Source organism: Betta splendens, chromosome 21, assembly GCF_900634795.4.
Source record: "Betta splendens chromosome 21, fBetSpl5.4, whole genome shotgun sequence".
In the NCBI taxonomy this organism is placed as follows: Eukaryota; Metazoa; Chordata; class Actinopteri; order Anabantiformes; family Osphronemidae; genus Betta; species Betta splendens.
Genome location: NC_040899.1, coordinates 18541197 through 18558359, shown reverse-complemented (window position 1 = coordinate 18558359; position 17163 = coordinate 18541197). Strand labels below are relative to the sequence as shown.

General features: G+C 46.6%; 1 protein-coding gene across 2 annotated transcripts; it reads right to left on the bottom strand.

The window, feature by feature from the left end:
* Nucleotides 1-648: 648 nt before the first annotated feature.
* Nucleotides 649-3801, bottom strand: LOC129603510 (uncharacterized). 2 transcript variants are annotated; one of them, XM_055505047.1, is made up of 8 exons: nt 2901-3801; nt 2679-2791; nt 2424-2533; nt 2057-2181; nt 1892-1974; nt 1737-1807; nt 1377-1498; nt 649-1198 (listed from the first exon to the last, which is right to left on the bottom strand). In XM_055505047.1, exons 1-7 carry the CDS (start codon nt 3748-3750, stop codon nt 1411-1413), a joined length of 1440 nt encoding a protein of 479 aa, XP_055361022.1. In that variant the 5' UTR covers nt 3751-3801; the 3' UTR covers nt 649-1198; nt 1377-1410. The 2 variants fall into 2 exon arrangements, with proteins under 2 accessions (XP_055361022.1, XP_055361021.1); XM_055505046.1 differs by having other exon boundaries at nt 1383-1498.
* Nucleotides 3802-17163: the final 13362 nt, after the last annotated feature.

The window sequence follows — 17163 nt, the reverse complement described above, 5'->3', positions numbered from 1 at the left end:
GCCGAGCGAGAGGAGCGTGGTCGGCCCTCGCACTGCGGACAACCTGTTCAGGGAGCTGGGCAGCCGCGAGGGCATGTCGTATGAGCTGGACACCGTAGACACTCACGTGTGTGATGCGTGCGGCGTCAGGCTTTCCCGTTTCGTAGCGGGTGACAACATGCTGAGAGAGCATGTGTATCACGTGCACGTTGCCGGAGTGGAGGAGTGCGACTTCCTGGCGAAAAAGTTCTCTGGCAGAGAAAGCGTCCGGAAAGCAATGATAGGCAAGGAGCGTTACAGAAGGGGCTACGTGGCGTTCCCCGAGTTGATGCTGAAGGAGGCCGTGGAAGGCCATGTCGGCTTTGGCTACGATATGCCCTGCGTCGTGTGCGGCTCGCGGCGGAGCGAGAGCCACAACCAATGCTGCGGGATACTGATGCTGGCGCTGCTGCGAAAGTTGCTTCGCGTCAAGTTTTGATGAGCCGAGAATACCGTTGATGAAGATTAAAAAAAAAAAAAAAAAAAGGGGCCGTATTCAATTTCTTTCTACGCCTGCCTCTGTTGCTTTACGCGTACCGATTAAATTATACTGTACGGAATGCGCCTTGTACTCCTTTATTTCATAACTGTTTTATATTATTAAATAAACTTTTGGCATTTAATCAAATGTTTTTGCCTGTTTGGTCTGTTTTATTTTTCGTTTAAAATGGTCAGCCCTTGCACGCAGCTGTCTGCTTGCATCATCATCATCATCATCATCATCATCATCATCATCATCATGTTCGTCGTCATCATCATCATGTTCATCATCAGTGGGCCTGTGGCACGGGTGGAGGTAAAGGGGAGGAAAGGAGAAGGAAAAATAAAAAACAAAAAAAATGGGGTCGCGCCGGACCCCGGCAAGACGCCTGACGGGTAGGTACAGGGGGCTGGGGTAGCGCCTGACCCCGGGAGGATGCGGGACGGGGAGGTACAGGGGGCTGGGGTCGCGCCGGACCCCGGCAGGACGAGGGACGGGGAGGTTCCGTGGGCAGGGGTCGCGCCGGACCCCGGCAGGACGAGGGACGGGGAAGTTCCGTGGGCTGGGGTCGCGCCGGACCCCGGCAGGACGAGGGACGGGGAGGTACAGGGGGGCTGGGGTCGCACAGTTCATCTGAACTCGATGATCGTGCAGCCTCCTGCTGAGGGATGTTGGCCAGGAAGCAACACTGAACATAACCTGCAGGAGATAAAAAAAAACTATTTAAAGGGCTTTGTAGTTAAAAATAGTAAAGGCCCACTGAATCGTTAATACGTTACTGCTCAACGTATGCCCTCAGACTGATGGCAGGAATTAATGTAGAAACATCAAAGGGAGGTAAACAATGATTCATAGTCATGATCGTAGATGTTCGTACTCGTACATGGCGGTTAAAAGAAGGCAGATTGCAACTAGTCGCTGTCGCTTCGTTCTGCTGTTTGCAAGACGCGCTTTCCACTGGACGGCAGCAGTTCCTTAGAAGCCCTGGTTTTGTTTTTACTGTGGAGAGAGGAAACAAACAGTGACCATGCAGAACAGAGATGGGACACGTCTGGTTTAAGGGAAAAGTATTTAACGCTACAGCTATGCAATGCTGAAAGTCTCATGCAGCTGTTCCGTAGCAGCTAATGTTTATCAAAGTGACATCCGATCACAGTTTCGGTGTGTGTGTGTGTGTGTGTGTGTGTGTGTGTGTGTGTGTGTGTGTGTGTGTGTGTTGTAGTTTAAAGATACTTACGCCTCTTTTTCAGCCAGTTCTAATGCATCATTTATCTTTTTTAACATGTTATAGCGCTCACGGCCTTTAACCTGCAGAAAAAAAAAGGATTTAAATTGAGAGCTGCAATTCTGTGACAACACTAGATTTTTTAAATACTTTGTGTGTGTACTAACTGGCAACATAAATACTTCCTCCTCGTCTGTGCTTGAGCCAGACTTCCTTTTGCACATATCAGGATCTGTTGCTGGGGCACTTTCTAGAAAAGCAAAACGTGATCCGTAAGATAGAAGACAGCCAAGGTTCAAAGACAAACCCAGCATTAATAAACAAACACATACTTCTTTTCTTCACTTGTTTGGCCCCTGTCTGCAGTTTGGCACTATTTGCCTCCTCTGTTTTACGATCCCTGCCGGGACACGCGCAGACACGCACCTCGAAGCATCTTCGGCCCAAAAGTTGTCCGCTAAAAGACAGTAGAAAAACATTTACTAAGGGTGCAAAAGCTATCTTTGAGGTGGGATAACAGTGATGCACAACTTCAACTTCAAGTTACATTTAGAAACAAAATAAACATAAAACAGGCAAATACATAAAGCAGGAGATCAAGTTACACCACGTCGACCCTCGGTTTCCATGTAACACTACTCTTTATCCAGCAAATACATTTCAGCTCACACCAATCCTGGTAGATGAAACCATACGTACTCTGAAGTCTCAAGGGTCAGGATGGTGAGGATGGGTCCGCGGTTCATGCCTCCCATGCAGGAGCTGTTGCACATGAAGTTGAACAGGATTGTGGTGATCTCTGAGCCCGGCTGAAACACATGCAGGATAGTAGTCGTTTAGTGCACGGGTAATTTCAGGGATGACAAACCGTGAAAGCGGAACGAGAGGCACAACAGAATGATAACATTTAATTGCTACGTTAGGGGAAAGGTCAGAAGTGAGAGGCAGTGATACCTGGGGCGGCTCATAGGGAACAGTCACACTGTGCCTTTTTTTGTTGTAATCCTCAAGATACTGAGGCCTTTGGCTGCCCTCCGCTCTGATCAAATGACTGCGATGGTCTGCAGCTGAAAAGGAAAAACCAAAAAGCCAAAGCATCTCTCTCTCTCTCTCTCGTTTTCTTTTAACAAACATTTTAAAACAGAAGGTATTATTTCACTGAAACGCTTTTCTTACCGTCTTCTTGTAGACAGCCATTACTCTGAGAACCGGGAGGTACAGGGGGCCGGGGTCGCGCCTGACCCCGGGAGGACGCGGGACGGGGAGGTACAGGGGGCCGGGGTCGCGCCTGACCCCGGGAGGACGCGGGACGGGGAGGTACATGGGGCTGGGGTCGCGCCGGACCCCGGCAGGACGCCTGACGAGGAGGTTCCGTGGGCCGGGGTCGCGCCGGACCCCGGGAGGACGCCTGACGGGGAGGTACAGGGAGCTGGGGTCGCGCCTGACCCCGGGAGGACGCGGGACGGGGAGGTACATGGGGCCGGGGTCGCGCCTGACCCCGGGAGGACGCCTGACGGGGAGGTACAGGGAGCTGGGGTCGCGCCTGACCCCGGGAGGACGCGGGACGGGGAGGTACATGGGGCCGGGGTCGCGCCTGACCCCGGGAGAACGCCTGACGGGGAGGTACAGGGGGCCGGGGTCGCGCCGGACCACGGCAGGATGAGGGACGGGGAGGTACATGGGGCCGGGGTCGCGCCGGACCCCGGGAGGACGCCTGACGGGGAGGTACAGGGAGCTGGGGTCGCGCCTGACCCCGGGAGGATGCGGGACGGGGAGGTACATGGGGCTGGGGTCGCGCCTGACCCCGGGAGGACACCTGACGGGGAGGTACAGGGAGCTGGGGTCGCGCCGGACCCCGGCAGGACGCCTGACGGGAAGGTTCCGTGGGCCGGGGTCGCGCCGGACCCCGGGAGGATGCGGGACGGGCCTGTGACGAAGAAGAAGGGAGCGGTGACCGAGCCGCAGCGGATCCTGCGACGCGTAGGTGCCTTGTGGCCAAAAACGTAAAAAGAATCAAAAGTTTCATAGTTTGTCTCGTGGGGTCAGACTGACCCCCTCGAAGGCTGCGTGAGGGTTAAAAAGATGACCAATGTCATACTAAGACAAGATTAAAATATGACAATGATTCAAAAGTTGACCAAGGTAAAAAATATATCAAAGATTAAAAAGTTGACCAGAGTGCATTGTTGACAATCATAAATAAGCTGACTAGCTTTTTAATTTGAAGAAAGTATTTGTAAATAATTACCTAACTGTGTAATAGTTTAATAACTAGTAAAAATTTACCAGTCAGAAACAAAAATCTTGCCATTTAAGGTAATAAATTACATTGGTGCTTTTATTTTGAAAGGATTTAGAGGTTGTGTGTGGGCGATTACTAAACTATAAAATAGTATTAGATAGTCATAATTTATCATTCAATAGCAAGAATAGCCCTATTAAAGCAAAAGATTTAGATTTGGCCCTTTCAGAATAAAAGCACCCTAATAAGTTTGAGTGGCTATTTACTGAACTCTAAAGTAGTCTCTATAACGTTTGGCAAGTATTCAGAACCACAAATTTTCTAATCAATCTTGCCATTAAAGGTAATAAATTGTAATTGGTGCTTTTATTTTGAAAGGATTTAGAGGAAATGTGTGGGGGTAATAGCGTAACTGTCAATTAGTCTTTAAATAATCATAATTACCCATTCAAAGGCAAAAACAGTGCAGTTAAAGCTAATAATTGGCATTGGTGCTTTTATTTTGAAAGGATGTAGAGGAAGCACGTGTGGGTAATTACTAAACTGTTAATCTATCTTTAAATAGTCATAATTACCCATCTAAAAGTTGAAATATTGCTATTAAAGCTAATTTTTTGGCTTGGTGCTTTTATTTTGAAAGGATTTAGAGGAAGTGTGTGCTTAATTACTACACAATCCAATAGTGTAGTTGAGTAATCAGTAATAAGCATGGAACTGCTGTCTACACTGAGCATCAGCAGTTTGACCTGTCAGTGACATCTGCAGCTGCGCCGTCGCCATGGAGACGAAAGGCGGGAAAATCAGGCTCACTCTGCTCTGTAAAAGCAGAGTTTCACCCTGTATAAACAGGCTTGTTCCAGCTAAACCATGATAGTTATCACAAAGATTATTTCATTTTACGAGTCCCAAGGCTTCAATGAGCAAATGGTGTGAATTTTATGTTTGAGGATAAAAGCTTGTAGCCACAGTGGCAATTTCAAAATATGTCTCCTGTGTTTTTCTCCCCAGACGTCTGCCAAAAATTATCATTAGAGTCTATGGGAGAATTTCGGGATCTCTCTGCGCTTTGAGGTTGATAGCGACTAAAGTATAGGTCTGAGGGTATATCCAGACACATCATTAGAAAGAAGACAAGTATGACTACGATTTAGTGAAGTAATTATGTTGATAGAGTAAAAATTGTGGCTGTAGTGACGAGTTAGAGACAGAAGTTCTGTCTTAAAAAAGCGCACCTTCTCACTGTAGCTGTGACATCACGCACTCTAACTGACCCAACACACACTAATGGAAAAGCTGAAAATTTAACAAAAACCACACGATATTTAAACGCTCACAAGTCGAAAACTATAAAAGATACGAGGACGCTGATTTACACGGAGAACGTTGAAAGATGATAGACGCTTTTGACGTTGAAATGACGTTTCTACGCCAAAGTATGACGATGATAGACGCTGATGAAAAGAGGGAAGTTGACAGAAAGTTGAACGATGATTCCCATAGACGACCATTATAAAAAAACGACGGAAAACGTTGAATAACGTTAAAAGTTGAAAAGCTGAAAACGTGAAAAGTAATAGCCTGCATCGTCTAACGATGACGCACGTTTAGAACGTTGAACGATGATTCTGCGATGAAGCGTTGAGAAGTAGATAGCGACCGAAAAACGGGGCGAAATAATAAGAATAATAATAATAAAGAGCGAAGATCTCAATAGTGTGAGAGCTGTTCAGCTCTCCCACTAATAAAGAGCGAAGATATCAATAGTGTGAGAGCTGTTCAGCTCTCCCACTAATAAAGAGCGAAGATCTCAATAGTGTGAGAGCTGTTCAGCTCTCCCACTAATAAAGAGCGAAGATCTCAATAGTGTGAGAGCTGTTCAGCTCTCCCACTAACAAGGAGCAGGACCAGAGACTGTGACAGTATTACAGTTCTTCTAGGATTCGTTTATATGGATCGTTCATTCGTTCACTTGTCACGTGACAGCCGAGCTGTTAATGTGGTGTGTATTTGCAAGGTTTTCACATGGTTTGAATTGCTTGTGGCATTTTGTGATTATAATTAATCGGCTGAAGCAAACCATGTTGTCTTCAGTATATAGTGTTTGAAAACGGCGACCATTATTATAACGCCCACAACGCCACCTGCTGTGAATGAACGAAAAGAACAAATAGCTCGAAATGATTAGTTCACTTTACTGTTTAAGAGTTAAAGATTCAAGTCACTTAAAAGAACTGAAATTCCCATCTCTAATAACAGAACTAATGATCAATTAAATAAAGCTGATGAATCACATGACTAAAGATTAAGCAGAAATAACTAAGACCGAACTGGAACTAATCAGGAAGTCACCAAAATAAAAAATGAAATTGCAGAAAACGTGACATTTGAGCCAGACACTTGTTACTTTTTTCAAGCATGTCTAAATGTAGCTTAACCTTTCAAATGTAAGCTTGAAAGTGCAGCGTGTACCATAAATATCTGCTTCCTATAATTATGTCTAACTCTGTTTTTGTTAAGCTTTTTAAACTTGCATCATGAAAATTGATGTCCAACCTACAGGTTTATGTTTAAACCTTCATTGGCACATGCAGGCACACAAAACATGAAACACAGTCAGCCAGATTTTGTTTGTTACACATTAACTTTTATGTTTAGGTTCGGATTTCCCCACCTTCTCCTGCACAATATACAGCTTCCTTCTTTTACACGCTTTGTTACAATCCACCTGCTACTCCTTTCTCTCTCCTTTTGATATTTTAACATTGGCCTCAATCTCTTCCTTCTCTGTTGGTTTTGTTGCCACCCTATCCACCTACTTACAGTCGTAGCACTTAAGAGTGTCAGCCTTTTATTGCAATCAGCTTTCATTTGCAGCCCGGTATCACCTTGTTTTTACTGCGTTGGAGCGTGTGTTACGTCTTTTTGGCCTATAGGTGGCGATCAGTCTCCACACTGGCCCCTATGACATCGTACTAAAACCATTTTATATGTCTTGGTTGTGTAATGGTTAGTTATTGTTAACAGTCTTGACCTGTCAGTTTGTTTGTCCCGGGTTCGAATCTCAGTGGAAGTGGAAGTTGTAATTACTTAACAATTAGCGTTGTTATCTCATTTCTATATTTTGGCCTACAAGATAATCACAAATGACTAATAGGGCTGGCTGCCTGTATTATTTAGCAGACGATTGTAGTATTTAGTATAGCAGTATTTCCAAGTTATGGCAGTTCAAAACCGAAATGGAGGAGGAAACTGATGTTCTGATGATTTTCTGGACAACTTAACCAGAAAACGACTTATTTTCTCTTTTTCCGTTTTTTTCCTCAAAACGAGAAAACGGGAAAAGATATAAAAGAGCTGAAAAAATGTTTTCAGCTCTTTTATCCGTTTTTAACACAGTGCTTAACCAGAAAACGGCTTGATTTCAGCCGATGTTGTCTGGAAAGGAGAATATAAATCCATTACTTAAGTTGCCCTTGAGCGCTGACTTCCTGTTGACGTAATACTGTGTTTCAAAATAAGAGTCTAACCTTCTTGTCTGTTCAGACGCATTAACCAGTCTTCTGGTTCTAAAACGTTCTAAAATGACTTGTTTTCTCGTTTTCCCAGCTATTATTCTGGAGGGGGAAATTAAACTAGGTGCACTGCAGGTGCGGCCGGAGCCGGGCCGCCAGGAACCGATGCAGGTGCGGCCGGAGCCGGGCCGCCAGGAACCGATGCAGGTGCGGCCGGAGCCGGGCCGCCAGGAACCGATGCAGGTGCGGCCGGAGCCGGGCCGCCAGGAACCGATGCAGGTGCGGCCGGAGCTGCGACGGGAACGACCCCCTCCTGGGGGTCGACAGGAACTACGACGGGCGCGACCCCCTCCTGGAGGTCCGCCGGGGCTGCGACGGGCGCGACCCCCTCCTGGAGGTCCGCCGGGACTGCGACGGGCGCGACCCCCTCCTGGAGGTCCGCCGGGACTGCGACGGGCGCGACCCCCTCCTGGAGGTGCGCAGGAACTGCAGCTGGCGCGACCTCCTCCTGGAGGTGCGCAGGAACTGCAGCTGGCGCGACCTCCTCCTGGAGGTGCGCAGGAACTGCAGCTGGCGCGACCTCCTCCTGGAGGTGCGCAGGAACTGCAGCTGGCGCGACCTCCTCCTGGAGGTGCGCAGGAACTGCAGCAGGCGCTGCCTCCCCCTGGAGGCCGGCGGGCGCTGCGGCTCCGAGGGTGACAGGGACTGGAACGACCTCTCTCGGGCCGACAGGAACGGGGACTGGAACGACCGCTACAGGGCCGACAGGAACGGGGCCTGGGGCGACCTCTACTTGGCCGACGGGAACGCCCTCAACTTGGCCGACGGGAACGCCCTCAACTTGGCCGACGGGAACGCCCTCAACTTGGCCGACGGGAACGCCCTCAACTTGGCCGACGGGAACGCCCTCAACTTGGCCGACGGGAACGCCCTCAACTTGGCCGACAGGAACGCCCTCAACTTGGCCGACAGGAACGCCCTCAACTTGGCCGACAGGGACAGGAACGACCTCAACTTGGCCGACAGGGACAGGAACAGGAACTGGAACGACCTCAACTTGGCCGACAGGGACAGGGACAGGAACTGGAGCGGCCGCAACATGGCCGACAGGAGCAGGAACAGGAACTGGAACAGCCGCAACATGGTCGACAGGAACAGGAATAGGAACTGGAACGGCCGCAACATGGCCGACAGAAACAGGAACTGGAACGGCCGCAACATGGCCGACAGGGACAAGAACGACCCCTAACGGATCGACAGGAACTGGAACGGCCGCAACATGGCCGACAGGAACAGGAACGACCTCTACTTGGCCGACAGGAACAGGGACTGGAACGGCCGCAACATGGCCGACAGGAACGGCCTCAACATGGCCGACAGGAACAGGAACAGGGACTGGAACGGCCGCAACATGGCCGACTGGAACGGCCTCAACATGGCCGACAGGGACTGAAACAGGAACTGGAACGGCGTCCCCTCCGGAGCCGGCATGACAGCTTACAGCTGCCGAGCTCGACGGGGGAGACGTCGGGCCTGATTGGGTGGACCTAACAGTCGTCAGACGGACGGTGCCCTCTGACTGGGACAAGGACTGAGCGTGACCGGACTGGGACGTGACTGGACTGGAGCGGGCTCGACTGGAGCGGGTTCGACTGGAGCGGGCTCGACTGGAGCGGGCTCGAACTGGGCTGGGCTCGACTGGGCTGGGCTCGACTGGGCTGGGGCTGGAACCTGAGCGTGGCGAGGCTGAACGGCGACTGGAGCCTGAGCATGGCGAGGCTGAACGGCGACTGGAGCCTGAGCGGAGGATGGCTGAACTGGGGACTGGGCAACACACGGCTGAACTGGGGACTGGGCAACACACGGCTGAACTGGGGACTGGGCAAAACACGGCTGAACTGGGGACTGGGCAAAACACGACTGAGCTGGAGACTGAACAGCTCGCGGCTGGGCTGGAGACTGAACAGCGCGCGGCTGAACTGGAGACTGAACAGCGCGCGGCTGGGCTGGAGACGGGGGACCGCGTGAGTGCAGGAAATCCTCCCAGCGGAACAACCATGGAGCTGGGCAGGTTGGTGCAGACACGACGGTCCGACAGGGCTGGAAGGAGGAAACCGAAACCATCGGCGGTGCGACCGGCGCTGGCGTGGTGCGGAGCTCGTCGCTTAACTCATCGTACCTCGCGCACAGCCGCTCATAGAGGCGACGAACACTGGGGCGCTCTAACGCGCTGTCATCGTCCTCCAGCGTCAATATCGCCACCTCCACGGCGCTGCGCTGGTTCTCCGGGTTAATCGCCCGTCGGTAATCCTCCGCGAGGATTTTAAAATAAACACGTAGGTCGCTGGGTAGCTCGGCGCAGGTGAACTCCATACTTCCTCGGGAGAATGATATTCGCCGTAAAAAAAACAAGAAAAAGCAGTCACTGACCTGACCGGAGGCTGAGTGCTGGCTGGGTCCAAGTTTGGCCAGATTGTTCTGTCAGGACTCGGGCAGGCGGCGGACCCACATGCACAGCACGGAGGCAGGATTATGATCAACCAGAGGTTTATTTTTCACGGCAGGGTCAGACGGTCCAGGTCATACACAAAAGGGTCACGGCAAAAATACAGGCAGGGATCAGGCAAAAACTCACGGTTGGTTAGTTAGTCCAGGGTCAGGCAGGATACACGGTTCAAAGAAAAACAGGAACAAAACGCGAGGGTCACGGAACACGAAACACTAGAACGAGGAAACACACGAAACTCAGGACACTCATGAAACTAGGGAAACTCGGAACACTGAAGAAACACGGGACAGTAATGAAACTCGGAACGCTCAAGAAACTCGCGGACTCACAAGAAACACGACAATCTGGCAGGGGACTAAGGACACAGGTGGTGGTTAAATACACAGTGACTTGATGACTAATAGAGTGCAGGTGTGGGTAATGACCAGATGAAGCAGGGACAGCTGTGACAGGACATGAACCGGAAGTGAAGCTTGAGCAGACACAAACCAGGAGACTACCAAAATAAAACAGGAAACAACTAGAAACACAAAACCAGATCATGACAAAAACCTCCATAGCTAACACATACAGTAATAAACATTAAAGTAAGCCACATGTTGAAGTGTCACCTGTGCACCACTACTCTAGCTGTAGTCGCTAGAGTAACGCTCCAAAGAACCAAAATGGTCAACGTGAATTTTTGGAGATCCTGTGCTGAACGTTTCCCCAGGCAGGCTTCTAAAAGCATGGCACCCCCGGATGCAGGAGTGAGAATGTAAACATCTTCACCCCCAGTGCAATAAGAAGGTTCCACCAGGCGCCGGGAGAATGGTTAAAAGCTTATAACACAGCATTATAACACAAATTGGTACATGATTATACAAAATACCGCTTTAACCCCTTACACTGCAGCAGCAACTCGTTGGAGGCTCACACTCCTTGGAAAAAGAGTAGAGGGTGTAGAGGGTGTTAGGACATCATTGGGGCCTAGGTTGATTTGTTATGCGAAACAGGAGGTGTGAGGGTGTCCCCAGGGATCATTCAGGAGTCACACACTCTGGATTTCTAGTATTATTGTGTATATAGTCTAATATATAGTATATGATGATGATGATGATTATATGAAACACAGTTTTTAACCCGTTACATCGCAGGCTTATCCTGAGGAATCCTCCTTAAAAAAAAATCAATTTAAAAAGTGGAGAGGTGTTAAGGGGGGACGGGGCCTTAGCAGGGGGGGTAGGTGGGTGCTGTAAAACCATTTCATCAGTTTCTGGGCATCTTTTATGGAGAAACCTGGTATAAATATAGGCGGAGTTGAAGTGCCAGAATCAACCTGAACCCAGGCCTTCACACTAGATCTTCAGCTCCCACAGATCTCATTTTTTTGATTCTCCTGAAAATATGTGCTAACAAATTTCGTTCGCATCAGCTGCTGCATCTCACGCCGCTTGCAGGGCTCGTCTGCCAGAGAGCGCTAGATCCCGTAAGTATGACCTCTTTTGCAAAATCAACCATTATTAGACTGTAGAACGCTTTGAAACAGTTTTCTTTTATGGCAGATTGCCTTGCGCTACAGCGTCGCCAGAGCCAAGAATTCCAGCTGCAGTATAGACCCCAGGCGGCTCAACAAGCATTCAACGTCTTCCCGACCGGACCGGCTCTTAGATTCGTCTGTCAGTTATTACATAATATAAGCTGATCAACCTTTGAACGTGCTGAAAATAACGGCTTTTTTATTTTTTCTAAATGACGCTGAGATCCATCAGCTGCCACGGACCGATCACAGTCTTGACGGTGGGTACGGATATTGTGAAGCATGATTATATCGTTTTTATTCCGCCGGTTCTGTTGAAATAAACTCTCCTTTTTATTCACACAGTATCAGACGACGCGCTTCTGGGGGTGTCACCGGACCCAGGAGAGATATTTACTGCCAGCGAGTGCGCTGCCAATGCGCCGCCACCCGGCCCAGAGCTGCAGCAGCCACAAGAACAACAACAACAACAACTGCGGAGCCCTGAAGAGGAGTGTCTAATCGGTGAGCTGGAGCATGTATTGTCCCGACAGCCGAGCGTGGAGCCTTCAACTTCCGAGAGCGGGGCCTCTGTGCTTCTAGCGGAGCAGCGCATCCCAGAACAGGTGAGGCGAACCCCCGTGCGTCGTCCGGGGACTCCTCTTCTGAGGGGTCACTTTAGTCGGCCATCCTCGCCATCATCCTCCTCTAAATCCTCCGGTAAGTTTCTTTTTTTAACTTTTTTTTTTTTTTTAAAAAGAGTTGTTTCTACGGGCTGTAACTAACTCAAGACTGTTTTCAATCAGATTCTGGTCGTTCGAGACTGCGAGAGAGAAGACTGGGCCTGGGACGAGAAGGCGTCCGCATTATCATCGAGGCGGAGCTGCATGGGCCTGAAAATTTCCACCGGATCTCCCAGTGTTTATTTCAGCGGGATCGTTACAGTGATTGATTTGCTCCGCACGCTGATGTGAAAACTGTGCTGGAATGTCACTCATTTGAATATTAAACAACAAGATGGCTGATGTAAACTCTGATCTCAATGATTTACAAGCCGAATTACAAGACGTGTTAACTTTGATATCCGGTGGCCAAAGAGGGTTTTGTGGTGTAAATATAACCACTGAGCATTTTCATCGGTAAGATGAATTGGTCAATGATTTCGTGGCGAGAGTCTGAAGTGTGTCTCCGGTCTACTCCCTGAATCGTGACTATGACTTTCCTAGCGGGGGTGATGAGTATGTTTCTGATTTTGACCGATTAGAACAGTCTGTAAACCGCTTCCTTGAAAGACTGCAAAATCCTAGCAAGAGAAATAATGAACTCCTGTCAGGGGAGGGCACACCCGTGTGCAGAGACAATGACGATGCTTTAAAAGGAGCTCCTTCGAGCAAGGACGGCAACCCGGAAGCACCCCCCCGACGAACCCCCGACGCGCACAAGCCGGCGCAGAGGGGAATCGGGCCCTCCGATGAAACCAGGATTATAACCAGAAACAGCTTCAATAACATTGAAATAAGACGATTGCTTAATGGGCAGACGGATGAGGTTGATTACGGATACTTTTATGGACACACCTCCGCGACTCCCTGGAATTTAGCCAGCAGCAGGTGGTTTCTCTTGCCACCAGCTGTACTAGCAGGTGGTATGTAAAAACAATGGTTTAATATAAAAGGTTTGTTAAAAAATAATAGATGCAATGCAACTAAGTGTTATAACTTTACATCCAATATTCAAACTCGTTCCCTCACAGATGTTTCATGTAAATGTTTTTTTGTCATTCTAATGTCACTCACCCACTCTTTTTGCAAAGCGCCCATCATGCTTAATCACTCACTTTCCTTTCACTTTAATTTTCCTTCCCTTTACTCTTTTTCCTTCACCTACTTTCACTCCACACTGTGTACATCCTTCTTTTCTCTATTCTTCTCCCACGTAGTCAGCCAGCTATGTAGCCCTCCAGTAGCCACACACAAACATTTACTACACAGGGGAAACACGTGCACATACATAGATAACACACAACTCAGAATACACAGGTACTTAAGGTTAGCCACACACCTAAAGTCTGTCACACTACATACACACAAGACTAGTAATCCACAGCAGTCAGGTAAGATATGACACCACTGAACATTGTCACTTGGAATGTACGTGGAATCAACAAGAAGGAGAAACGATTTAAAATATTTAATCATTTGAAAAACCTACAAGCAGACATTTCTTTACTACAGGAAACTCATATTCCCAAAACTAGATTACACTCTGGCATCAAAACAGTTCCCACATGCTTACTTAGCCGGTTACAATTCTAAACTAAGAGGGGTCGACATCCTGATAAATGAAAAGATTAACTTTAATATTCAGGATACCATTGTAGATCCAGAAGGGGGATATATAATTATTAATATCTTGATAGGAAACATTGAATATTGCATAGCTAATGTGTATGGCCCTAATGTTGACGACCCCTCTTTCTTTCACAGCTGCTTCACATCACTGTCTGCTCACTCTGGTTCCAAACTTATAGTAGGAGGGGACTTTAATTTAGTATTTAACCCAGAGTTGGATAGGCTAAGCAAAGCTGTGAGCAACACTCCCGTATAGATTATATTTTAATAAATAACTCAGTCTTACAAGATGTTTTTGACACCAATATTCATTATATCACAATCAGTGATCATGCACCAATGTCCATTTCATTGATTAAGACAGTCACACCATCAACCAGGAATTGGAGGTTTAATACATCATTACTAAATGATCAAGACTTCATCAGTTATGTCAGGAGAGAATGGGCAACCTTTATAGAAATCAACGATACACCAGGAACCTCACCCTGTGTTCTTTGGGAGACTGGGAAGGCAGTTATGCGCAGTAGAATATTTTCATACTCATCGCACAAGAAAAAAAAGGACATGCTACTAGAATTAGAATTAGAGCAAAAAATAAAATCTCTAGAGAATAAATATGCTGCCTCTCCAACCAATGATGTCCTAGAGGACCTAAGGAATCTAAAGCTGAAATTAAATAGTATAATTGATTGCAAAACTCAGTTTCAGATAGATCAATTACGCTGGGAGAACTTTCACCATGCTAACAAATGTGTTAAATTTTTAGCTAACCAATTAAAAAAAATAATAAAAATAATTATAAAGAGAAACAAGTCATCTATTCAATAACTAATAAGAAAGGGAATATTACTCATGATCCCCATGAAATAAATGATACCTTTAAAAACTTTTACGAAGAGTTATATATGTCTCAAATAGATCCATCCACCTCAGACATAGAGGAGTTTCTGAATAAACTAGAACTGCCAAAGCTAAAGGAAGAACAATCCACAACTCTAGACTCATTGTTATCTTTGGCAGAACTACATGAAGCTCTGCAGGAGATGTCCAATAAAAAAGCTCCAGGACCAGATGGATTCCCAACTGAATTTTATAAAGAGTTCTGGTCCATGCTGGCACCCAGCTTTTACAAAATGGTAGCTGAATTTAAACAACAACATTCAATACCCACAAATATGAATTCTAAGACCCTACACTCCCATCAAGTTATAGACCAATTTCACTAATAAATGTAGATCTAAAAATAGTGTGTAAAGCACTTGCTAGAAGATTAGAAAAAATCACTCCATATATAATTCACTCTCATTAAACAGGCTTCATTAAAAGTCTACAAACAATATGAACAGATTAATCATTTTAATTGATTATGTCACCACCCATAAACTAGAGTCAGCCATTGTCTTCTTAGATGCAGAAAAAGCTTTCGACAGAGTAAACTGGAAGTTTCTTTTAGCCACTCTGCACAAATTCGGCATTGGGAAATCATTTATAGACTGGGTCCTAATATTATACAGCTCAGCAATCGCTGCAATCAGAACAAACAACCAGATCTCACCAAGGTTTAATCTGCATAGAGGGACAAGACAGGGCTGCCCACTTTTCCCATCACTATTTGCAATATTTATTGAACCTCTAGCCGCAGCAATAACACAGCGTGAAGGATTACTGGAATATCGACCAAATCAGTAAATCATAAAATAAGTTTATATGCTGACGATGTGTTACTCTTTCTCCTAGAGCCACATACGTCTCTTCCTACAACTACCAGCCTCATAGATGAATTCTCAGGACTTTCAGAATACTCTATTAACTGGACCAAATCTATAGTGCTACCACTTAACCTTAAGGTGACTAACATCTCTTCTACCACACTCCATTCAGGGAACATTAAATACTTGGGCACTGAATTGTCGTCTAGGCTATCAGAGCTTATTGATCTAAACTACAATCCATTATTAAAACAAATAGAAGCCAACCTCAAAAGATGGCAGTCCTTACCCATTTCACTTATGGGAAGAATTACCACCATAAAAATGATGATCCAGGCGTGGTTTAAGACATTAGACTCCTACATCTCACAGTTTTTGTGGAAAACCAAGCCACCACGAATTAGTTTAAAAACTCTTCAAAAATTCAGACGCTGCGGCGGCCTAGAACTACCTAACTTCCACCACTATTTTCTTGCCAATAGACTGAACCATGTCTACAAATGGATAAAACCCAAGCCATCAGACTCCTCCTGGATAGACATTGAACAAACATTTTGTGGAAATATTAAAGTTGCAGATCTGCCCTTTGTCAGCACCAAAATTAAACAACATAGTTGTTACCAAAGCATTAGCATAAAAGCATCCCTGACAGTCTGGTGGGATTTTGTTAAAATTAATAGGTCTTCGCTTACTCTTACTTACTACTACCAAAACACACCTCTCTGGAACAATCCAGATAAAAACGCAATACACTTTCCAACTTGGCATATCAAAGGGATAACACATCTGGAACATGTTTTCACAAGTGTTTTACTATTTTGAAGAATTAGTGTCCCACTGTGAAATCACTAGTACCAATTTCTTAGAATATCAACAAATAAACTAAGTACCTAATGCAAAAACTAGGAATACTCCCATCCACATGCAACCACCACCAATAATAGAGCGATTTATTGATATATCAGGGAAAAGGACAGTATCCAAAATCTATACCTTAATTACCAATGTAGATCAGACAGTGAGCCTTTCGATTTCTGATCTTAACATCACCAATAATTACACATTCTGGAATAATATATGTTCTAATTTATTCAGAATGACAAAAAATACAAATTTACAACTAATACAATATAAAATTCTTCATAGAACTCACTATACAGGACAAAGGATTTTCAAAATGGGTCTCACAAACTCAAATATTTTCCCTCACTGTACAGATAAGACAGCAGATAGATTCCTATATGCATTTGGTCATGTTCACCTGTGCAGCAATTTTGGCAAAGAGTATGTGAACACCTGTCAACCCAGTTAAGCTGTCCAATCCCAGCGGCCCCTGCACTTTGTCTTCTAGGAGATCTAAGTGGGCTTGATTTAGAGACAAACTCATCACACACACTTCTTTCTGCCTTCTGTGTCGCAAATACAATCATCCTTATCAACTGGAAAATTAAAAAAAGACACCTTATCTGCTTCATAAAATTATTTTATACTTGATTCCAGGGGGTGGAGACCTGGGTGACCTGTGTCCGGGGGAGTCCCTCCGGGGATGCCTGCCTGTGCCCGGATGGGTGTCTCTCCCTTGGGGCGCTGCCCTTGCTCGGGTGGGGCGCTGCCT

Bases quoted from the DNA above. Each gene is read 5' to 3' on its own strand.
- LOC129603510 (XM_055505047.1), bottom strand. From the start codon at position 3,750: ATGAAACTTTTGATTCTTTTTACGTTTTTGGCCACAAGGCACCTACGC. The intron at 2,534-2,678 runs GTATCACTGCCT...CATGTGTTTCAG, and splicing joins TTCCCTATGAGCCGCCCCAG to CCGGGCTCAGAGATCACCAC. The intron at 1,975-2,056 runs GTATGTGTTTGT...TTGCTTTTCTAG, and splicing joins CAAACAAGTGAAGAAAAGAA to AAAGTGCCCCAGCAACAGAT.